This window comes from Coregonus lavaretus, assembly GCF_964263955.1.
Source record: "Coregonus lavaretus genome assembly, contig: HAP1_SCAFFOLD_63, whole genome shotgun sequence".
In the NCBI taxonomy this organism is placed as follows: Eukaryota; Metazoa; Chordata; class Actinopteri; order Salmoniformes; family Salmonidae; genus Coregonus; species Coregonus lavaretus.
In genome coordinates this window covers 485,611-495,961 of record NW_028162761.1, presented here as the reverse complement: position 1 = coordinate 495,961, position 10,351 = coordinate 485,611, and the positions used below count along the sequence as shown (strand labels likewise).

Genomic DNA, 10,351 nt, shown 5'->3' with positions numbered 1-10,351 from the left:
TCCTCCCGGGGAAGGACTGCCCGTTCCATGATCTCGCCATCACGGTTGACAACTCCGTTGTGTCCTCCTCCCAGAGTGCGAAGAGCCTTGGCGTGACCCTGGACAACACCCTGTCGTTCTCCGCTAACATCAAGGCGGTGACCCGATCCTGCAGGTTCATGCTCTACAACATTCGGAGAGTACGACCCTGCCTTACACAGGAAGCGGCACAGGTCCTAATCCAGGCACTTGTCATCTCCCGTCTGGATTACTGCAACTCGCTGTTGGCTGGGCTCCCTGCCTGTGCCATTAAACCCCTACAACTCATCCAGAATGCCGCAGCCCGTCTGGTGTTCAACCTTCCCAAGTTCTCTCACGTCACCCCCCTCCTCCGCACACTCCACTGGCTTCCAGTTGAAGCTCGCATCCGTTACAAGACCATGGTGCTTGCCTATGGAGCAGTGAGGGGAACGGCACCTCCGTACCTTCAGGCTCTGATCAGTCCCTACACCCAAACGAGGGCTTTGCGTTCATCCACCTCTGGCCTGCTGGCTCCCCTTCCTCTGCGGAAGCATAGCTCCCGCTCAGCCCAGTCAAAACTGTTCGCTGCTCTGGCACCCCAATGGTGGAACAAGCTCCCTCACGACGCCAGGACAGCGGAGTCACTCACCACCTTCCGGAGACATTTGAAACCCCACCTCTTTAAGGAATACCTGGGAAAGGATAGTGTAATCCTTCTACCCCCCCTTACCCCAACCCACCCCCCCCCCCAAAAAAAAAATAGGGTGAATGCACCAATTTGTAAGTCGCTCTGGATAAGAGCGTCTGCTTAATGACGTAAATGTGCCCTTGAGCAAGGCACTTAACCCTAATTGCTCCTGTAAGTCGCTCTGGATAAGAGCGTCTGCTAAATGACTAAAATGTAAATGTAAATGTCTTTGTTGGGGGCGCAGGCCAAGGCAGGTGTGTAACCTGAGGGGTTCAAACAGAACAGCAGAGGGTCACACATTTTTTTGTGTATGGGTGGTCCCGGGGATCGAACCCACTACCTTGGCGTTACAAGCGCCGTGCTCTACCAGCTGAGCTACAGAGGACCAATTCTTCTGGCCCAATTAATACAGCTGAACCATACGTACGTCTGTAAGGCTGCGTTAGTCGAGTTGATGAGGTTCAGCCCCCTCGTTGTCATTGATCACAGCTCAGTGGAGGGGGCTGAACGAGTTGCCCTCGGTCTTGTGGAAAACCTCCTGTTCCAGCAGCACCTCTACACACGTGTCATGGCCTAGTGGAAGATTGATTCATACAGGAAAAAGATGACGTTGCTGCAGACCACAACAATACTCTCAGAGAAAGCTACACATCTGACAATGGTGAAGTCACAAAAGATGTTTTAGCTACAACATATGCTATGTCAATCCCTGACAATGTCCTGTTTCAGTGTAAGGTCCTCCACTGAGAGTCATAACCCCTAATTCTGTTGTAGTCTTGTTCATTCCCCCACATGGCTCCGTCCACACCAATCGAATGCTTTTCAAGCCACAAGAGGAGGTGAATGAGTGTACACTTCATGGAGGAGAGAACAGAGCTACAGTCCAGTTAGTCAGTACGTACCGTTGTATGGCCTGCCTAATTCAGGAACATGTTTACGGTGCTGAAGAGAGAAAATCAGAAAAGATCTAGTGTTCTGTTAGTCCAGTACGTACCGTTGTACCAGGCCCAGTGTAGTGGCGTGTAGCCCTGGTTGTCTGTGATGACGGGGAGGGTCTCCACTGACTGGGCGGCGTGTAGGAGCCCCCCCAGCACCCCGATGTGTCCGGATGCCGCCGCCAGGTGGACAGGGGTCCGCCCCTTACAGTCCCGAACCAGGAAGCTGGCGCTGTGCTGCAGCAGGGCCTCCACACACTCCTCATGACCCGTCACCGCCTGGGAGGAAGGGCGGGGAGACAAGAATGGATTTTAATAACTAATAATCAATGATATAATAATGAATCATCAATTATTACAAATGATGTCTGGAGACAGGTCCCCCTACAGGGATGAATACACCACTACCCATGGACAACTACTTTTCTGAAGATAATATGTATATTTGAGCCTCCCCGTCTCTTTCTGTGTGTGAGCGTATACAGCCAGCTCTCCTCCTCACCCCTCTGTGTAGCGCTGTTCTGCCCCACTTGTCTTTGGCTTCTACGCTGGCTCCCTTGTTGAGCAGTGAGTACAAACAGTCTGTGTGTCCGCTCAGCACCGACAGCATCAGAGGGGTTCTGATACACAAGACAACAAGGTCATATTACAAACTGGTAATAACCAGGCTGAGTCCCAAATGGCAACCTATTCCCTATATGGTACACTACTTTTGACCTGAGCCCATAGGGTTCTGGTTTAAAGTAGTGCACCAAGTAGGGCATAGGGTGCCATTTGGGACGTAGACCTAGTGTCAAAATCTCTTTATTTCAGGAATTGTATCCAAAACCCAATTGACTTACTGTCCATTCCCGTCTTGAACGTCCACTGCACTCTGGAGGTCAGCATTTCCAATCAGCAAACGCAAACACTCCGAATCACCGTTGGTAGCTAGAGGAGGATAAACAGAGAGGATATAAGAATGTGAGATGATTGACCGTTGGTAGCTAGAGGAGGATAAACAGAGAGGATATAAGAATGTGAGATGATTGACCGTTGGTAGCTAGAGGAGGATAAACAGAGAGGATATAAGAATGTGAGATGATTGACCGTTGGTAGCTAGAGGAGGATAAACAGAGAGGATATAAGAATGTGAGATGATTGACCGTTGGTAGCTAGAGGAGGATAAACAGAGAGGATATAAGAATGTGAGATGATTGACCGTTGGTAGCTAGAGGAGGATAAACAGAGAGGATATAAGAATGTGAGATGATTGACCGTTGGTAGCTAGAGGAGGATAAACAGAGAGGATATAAGAATGTGAGATGATTGACCGTTGGTAGCTAGAGGAGGATAAACAGAGAGGATATAAGAATGTGAGATGATTGACCGTTGGTAGCTAGAGGAGGATAAACAGAGAGGATATAAGAATGTGAGATGATTGACCGTTGGTAGCTAGAGGAGGATAAACAGAGAGGATATAAGAATGTGAGATGATTGACCGTTGGTAGCTAGAGGAGGATAAACAGAGAGGATATAAGAATGTGAGATGATTGACCGTTGGTAGCTAGAGGAGGATAAACAGAGAGGATATAAGAATGTGAGATGATTGACCGTTGGTAGCTAGAGGAGGATAAACAGAGAGGATATAAGAATGTGAGATGATTGACCGTTGGTAGCTAGAGGAGGATAAACAGAGAGGATATAAGAATGTGAGATGATTGACCGTTGGTAGCTAGAGGAGGATAAACAGAGAGGATATAAGAATGTGAGATGATTGACCGTTGGTAGCTAGAGGAGGATAAACAGAGAGGATATAAGAATGTGAGATGATTGACCGTTGGTAGCTAGAGGAGGCTAAACAGAGAGGATATGAGCTGATTGCTGGACGACTATTACCTTCACATGAACAGACAGATTTCTAGAACAGTGGTATTGGTAGATGACATCCTCATGATGTTAACACAGCAGATAATAAAACATTTTGGGGCTGAGGCCCTCGAAGCCTGTCACCTGCTAGCTGTGTACCTGGCTCTGGATAGAAGTCCCCCTGTGCACTGATCTAGGATCAGCTTACCCTCCCCAGATCCTCAGCAATAATGACAAAAAATGACCTTAGATCAGTGTGTAGTGGGCATTTTCACACTATGCTATATAATATCCCTAGAGTGGACATTGGCATCCTAGCAACATGACCAAACAAATGTCCATCTTGGTAAGGAAAACTTTTGAATTACAGAATCTCTAGGTCTTACGTGATATCAACACCCAATCTACTCACACGCGCAAACACTCACATTGACTCACATACACGCCGTCCCTCTCTCCACTTACCTTCGTTGGCCTCTTGTTTTTTTTGGTCAGAGAAAATGACAATTTACGTGGTATTGCTTTGTGCACTGACTTTACTGAACTCTGGAGAAAACGAACATTGTCGCAGGGTGAGTACATCTGACAATGTACTCTCGCGTCCATTAGACATTTTGTCTGCAGGAACTCGCTCTTTTTCACTCGGTCCACTCGTCCAAGTGCCGATGCATTTGTGGCATGATGTGAACAGTACGAATTTGTGTCACTACCAAAGTCTAATGGTTTTAAATGACTGTTTTGTATTGTCTGGAAACTCACTTGTAGAATTCGCTTGCAGTAGGTCTCTTAAAAATGAGAAGCCGTGCAAGGTTATTAAACAGAGGTGCCTAGTTATTCTTCTGTTGTTGATATCAGGTAACGTGCAACCTAACCCTGGCCCTGATATGCAATGTCTCCAAACCCCCTCCGATTTTAAATCAAGATCTGGTTTTGGTATTTTTCATTTAAATGTTGTCAAAAATTGATGGGGTTAGGATTTGGGCTAAATCAACTGATGCTGATGTAATTGTGTTTTCTGAAACCTGGCTCAGCAAGTCTATTTTTGATAAGGATATTTGTATAAGTGGTTACAATGTTTATCGTGCAGATCGGGTTAAGAAAGGTGGGGGTGTGGCTATATATGTAAAATCTAAATTCCATGTAAGTGTGGCAAAGTCTGAAACTATTTGTAAACAGTTGGAATTTCTTGCTTTGAATATTGAGGTTTCAAAGGGCCTCTCTATAACTGTGATTGGCTGTTATAGACCCCCCTCTGCTCTTGGTGATGCATTTTCTTCTTTGACGCACCTTATGTCTAAACTTCTTTACAGTGAAATGATCTTGATTGGTGATCTCAACTGGTGTTGGTTAAAGCCGGTGTCTGATGATTTAAAAATGTTTTGTAATTCTATGAATCTTACCCAGTTGATTAATTCACCCACTCGCCCAAATCTTAAATGCCCTGATAAATCTACCCTGATTGATTTGATATTGACAAATGTTCCACATAAATATTCTGCGGTTGGTGTTTTTTGTAATGATTTAAGTGACCATTGTGCTGTTGTTGCTGTTAGAAATACTAAGGTTCCAAAGACAAATCCACGTTTTATTCGTAAGAGAAATTTGAAGTGTTTTAATGAGCAGGCTTTCTTTCATGATTTGTTTTATTTTGACTGGAGCAAGATTGAGCTTATCCCTGATGTGGAAACTGACTGGATATTCTTTCATGATGGTTTTTTCCAAATAGTAAACAAACATGCACCATTCCGCAGGTTCAGGGTTAAAGGGCGGGATAATCCATGGTTTTCTTCTGAGCTGTCTTGTATTATTCACGACCGTAATCTAGCCTGGGCTAAAGCAAGGAAATCTTGTTCTGATGCTGATTGGCTTATTTTTAGGCAGTTAAGAAACAAGTGTTCTTTTCTTCTCAGGAAGGCCAAGTCTGAATATTTTATGTCTGTTACCACTGATAACCTGAATGACCCTAGAAAGTTTTGGAATGCTATTAAGTCTATGTCTGGTAACAGTAATGTTAATGAATTACCGTCATGTGTTTTGAAGGACTCTGTTGCTATATATGACAAAACTGAAATGCTGAATTGTTTCAATGAGCACTTTGTATCATCTGGTAGGCTGTTTGATTCAGTGTCCTCTGTCTCTGTACAACCCTGTGTGGATGAACAAGTGTCCTCTGTCTCTGTACAACCCTGTGTGGATGAACCAGTGAGAGCTGGTCAAACTTTTAGCTTTCTGCCATTCTCAGTGCAGGTGGTACATAAAGCCCTGAAATCCTTAGATCAAAGAAAGCCTGCAGGTCCTGATCTTTTGGATCCCTGCTTTTTAAATCTGGCAGCTGATTTCATAGCTGAACCACTTACATATCTGTTCAATCTAACCCTGGAATGTAATGAAATTCCAAAGATCTGGAAATCAGCATTTGTCCTACCACTTTTAAAAGGGGGAGATCCAACTCTTTTAAATAATTATAGGCCAATCTCAAAGCTGTCACCCCTGGTGAAAATACTTGAAACCCTTGTAAGTGAACAGCTAAAAGAGTTTTTATTTACTAACTCTATTTTATCAATGTATCAATCGGGCTTCAGGAAGAAGCATAGCACAATTACAGCAGCCATGAAGGTTTTAAATGATATCACTGAAGCCCTTGACAAAAAACAGCACTGTGTCTCACTTTTTATTGATCTCTCTAAGGCTTTTGATACAGTTGATCATGCTATACTAAGGCAGAGATTGTTGAGTGTAGGTCTTTCGGAGCATGCAGTTGCATGGTTTGCTAACTATCTGTCTGATAGAACTCAGTGCACTCAATTTGATGGGCTTATGTCTGTTAAATTGTCTGTCCTGAATGGTGTGCCCCAGGGCTCTGTACTTGGTCCTCTCTTATTCACTATTTATATTAATGATTTAGACAAAAATGTCCAAAATGCACAACTTCATTTTTATGCTGATGATACTGTTATTTACTGTTGTGCCTCATCTCTTACAAAAGCTTTCCAGAACTTGCAAACTGCTTTTTATACTGTTCAACATACCTTGTGTCAATTGAAGCTTATCCTCAATACTGACAAAACTAAACTAATGGTGTTTTCTAATGCAAGAAATAGACCTCTGAACCTTTCACCTGTTACTACCTGTCAGGGCAAGGAGATTGAGGTTGTAACCTCATATAAATATCTTGGAATTCTAATTGATGACGGCCTCTCTTTTAAATTGCATATTCAACAACTTACAAAAAAATTGAAGCTGAAATTGGGATTTTATTTTAGGAATAAGGCCTGTTTTTCTTTTGAAGCCAGAAGGAGGCTAGTATCAGCTACATTTATGCCTTTACTAGACTATGGGGATATTTTATATATGAATGCTTCCGCTCAGTGTTTGAGATCAATTGACACTCTTTACCATGGTACTTTGAGATTTATTTTAAACTGCAAAACCCTTACGCACCACTGCACTTTGTATACCAGGGTTGGTTGGCCTTCTCTAGTCACTCGTAGGCTCAGTCACTGGTATACTTTTATTTACAAAGCCATTTTGGGTTTACTACCTTTTTATTTGGGCATTTTTATTGTTCAGAAATGTGGTGGGTACTCTCTTCGTTCACTGGACTTTATCCTGCTAACTGTTCCAAATGTCCGAACTGAATTTGGTAAAAGGTCTTTTATGTACACTGCGCCATCGTCTTGGAACACCTTACAAAATAATTTTAAACTGGAAGAACTTGTCCCGATTGGTGTTTTTAAATCTCTGATGAAGGATTTTGAGGCTGATTCCCTGACCTGTCAATGTTTTTAATTTGCTGTTGATATTGTTATACTCTTGTGAATTCATGAATGGTTTTTACTAGATTACTTGTAGATTTTCATGTTGTCTGTCTGTAATTTTTTGTAATGACTTGGTGCTGCCTATCTTGGCCAGGACGCTCTTGAAAAATAGATTTTAAATCTCAATGAGCCCTTCCTGGTTAAATAAAGGTTAAATAAAATAAATAAAATAAAAATATCCTATGCGTACCTGCAGCGTGGATGGGGGTCCTCTTCAGGGTGAAGTCTTTAACCAGGATGGAGGCTCCCTGGTTGATGAGGACGTCAACACACTCCACATGGCCTTTAAAGGCAGCCAGGTCCAGAGGGGTGCGCCCCTGGCTGTTCCTCACGTCTAGATCCAGCAGAGACTGAACCAGGACCTCCATAGCATGGTGGTGGCCGTGGTACGCCTGAATGGAAACAAACACACAGTCTGAAGCAAAGTCCAGTGGTATGCCTGAACAGATATACACCTAATATAATCAATGTCCTATAGTAGACCAGTGGTATGCCTGAACAGATATACACTCCTAATATAATCAATGTCCTATAGTAGACCAGTGGTATGCCTGAACAGATATACACTCCTAATATAATCAATGTCCTATAGTAGACCAGTGGTATGCCAGAACAGATATACACTCCTAATATAATCAATGTCCTATAGTAGACCAGTGGTATGCCAGAACAGATATACACTCCTAATATAATCAATGTCCTATAGTAGACCAGTGGTATGCCAGAACAGATATACACTCCTAATATAATCAATGTCCTATAGTAGACCAGTGGTATGCCAGAACAGATATACACTCCTAATATAATCAAAGTCCTATAGTAGACCAGTGGTACGCCAGAACAGATATACACTCCTAATATAATCAATGTCCTATAGTAGACCAGTGGTATGCCTGAACAGATATACACTCCTAATATAATCAATGTCCTATAGTAGACCAGTGGTATGCCAGAACAGATATACACTCCTAATATAATCAATGTCCTATAGTAGACCAGTGGTATGCCAGAACAGAAATACACTCCTAATATAATCAATGTCCTATAGTAGACCAGTGGTATGAATGAACAGATATACACTCCTAATATAATCAATGTCCTATAGTAGACCAGTGGTATGCCTGAACAGAAACAGTCCTAGACCTCTAAAGTAGACCAGTGTCTCTCAAATCGGGTGCCCATTTTTTCTCCCGCCCAGCATCAACATCGAAGGTCCCTGCCAAGCGTGAGATTTAGAAACAAACACACTACTACTCCTCTGTTGGAGGTTGATTAACTCAAATGGCAAAATAAGGAAATCATCCTCATCATCACCGTGTCAAAATATGCATGTATTTTACACTAATCAGGAACAGATAGGAACATGGTGTGTGAGTGTCTGGACAATCAACTTTTCGTGGAAAAACAACACCATGCCTGTATCCCAGATAGCACCCTATTTCCCATGTAGTGCAGTACTTTTGATCTGGGCCCATAAGGTTCTGGTCAAAAGTAGGGCACTAAATAGGGAATAGGGTGCCATTTGTCATGTGGCGAGACCCCTACAGGAGCAGGTAGGCTTTACTCACAGCTAAGTGTAGGGGGCTGATGGGAGCTCTGACATCAGAGTCGTTCAGGATGTCTGTCCCTGAGGTTTCCATTAGCTGGGGAAAGACAAGGACGGGCCAGTTTAGACTTGTAACATATTTACTTTGAAGGTTAGTCTAGTAGCATGTTTCATGTTGTAAATCTCAGTGTCCAGCCCCTGCAGACATACTGGGGTGTTGCATTCGTATCTTAAACAAGCTAGTGTGAGGAAAAGTAACCAACTGGTACTTACCACATCTAAAGGTGTTTCACTTGCAATCTGGAAAAAGAACATCAAGAGTGACGATGCGGCCACGACAAACATGCAACCACACCTTAAAACCTACTGAATATCAACGTCTGTCCCAAATGGCACCCTATTCCCTATATAGTGCATTACTTTTGACCAGAGCCCTATGGGCCCTACATCCATTTGGGACGCAGACAAAATGGTCTGTGAATGCAGGGCGTCTAGTCCCCTGTGGTTCTGACTCACCAGCTCCAGACAGAGGCGGTGTCCGTACGCAGACGCGTAATGGACTGCGTTGTAGCCCTGATTGTCCCTGATCCCTGGGTTAGCGTCGTTTCGCAGCTAATATTCCAGACACCTAGAGGTCAGAGGTCAAGAGTTCACTAATCATTATACCAACATCAAGACAGACAGATAAGCAAGCAGAGACACTTTCCCAAAGGAGACGTGGCCAAGCTTTCACACTGCAGATTTAACACTAGTATGTATTCAAACACGGCCAACAACATACTCTAGACTACAGTGAAATGTGAAAGGTCATGGCACCACAACATACTCTCCAGACTACAGTGAAATGTGAAAGGTCATGGCACCACAACATACTCTCCAGACTACAGTGAAATGTGAAAGGTCATGGCACCACAACATACTCTCCAGACTACAGTGAAATGTGAAAGGTCATGGCACCACAACATACTCTCTAGACTACAGTGAAATGTGAAAGGTCATGGCACCACAACATACTCTCCAGACTACAGTGAAATGTGAAAGGTCATGGCACCACAACATACTCTCCAGACTACAGTGAAATGTGAAAGGTCATGGCACCACAACATACTCTCCAGACTACAGTGAAATGTGAAAGGTCATGGCACCACAACATACTCTCCAGACTACAGTGAAATGTGAAAGGTCATGGCACCACAACATACTCTCCAGACTACAGTGAAATGTGAAAGGTCATGGCACCACAACATACTCTCCAGACTACAGTGAAATGTGAAAGGTCATGGCACCACAACATACTCTCCAGACTACAGTGAAATGTGAAAGGTCATGGCACCACAACATACTCTCCAGACTACAGTGAAATGTGAAAGGTCATGGCACCACAACATACTCTCCAGACTACAGTGAAATGTGAAAGGTCATGGCACCACAACATACTCTCCAGACTACAGTGAAATGTGAAAGGTCATGGCACCACAACATACTCTCCAGACTACAGTGAAATGTGAAAGGTCAT

General features: G+C 43.5%; 1 protein-coding gene across 1 annotated transcript; it reads right to left on the bottom strand.

Annotated features, from left to right (window-relative positions):
- Positions 1-1,261: 1,261 nt before the first annotated feature.
- LOC311118905 (serine/threonine-protein phosphatase 6 regulatory ankyrin repeat subunit A-like) lies at positions 1,262-4,084 on the bottom strand (the record flags this gene model as incomplete). Its single annotated transcript, XM_084193668.1, has 5 exons — positions 1,262-1,301; positions 1,691-1,902; positions 2,126-2,243; positions 2,466-2,553; positions 4,066-4,084. 5 exons carry the CDS (start codon positions 4,082-4,084, stop codon positions 1,262-1,264), a joined length of 477 nt encoding a protein of 158 aa, XP_084049794.1.
- Between the last annotated feature and the right edge of the window lie 6,267 nt (positions 4,085-10,351).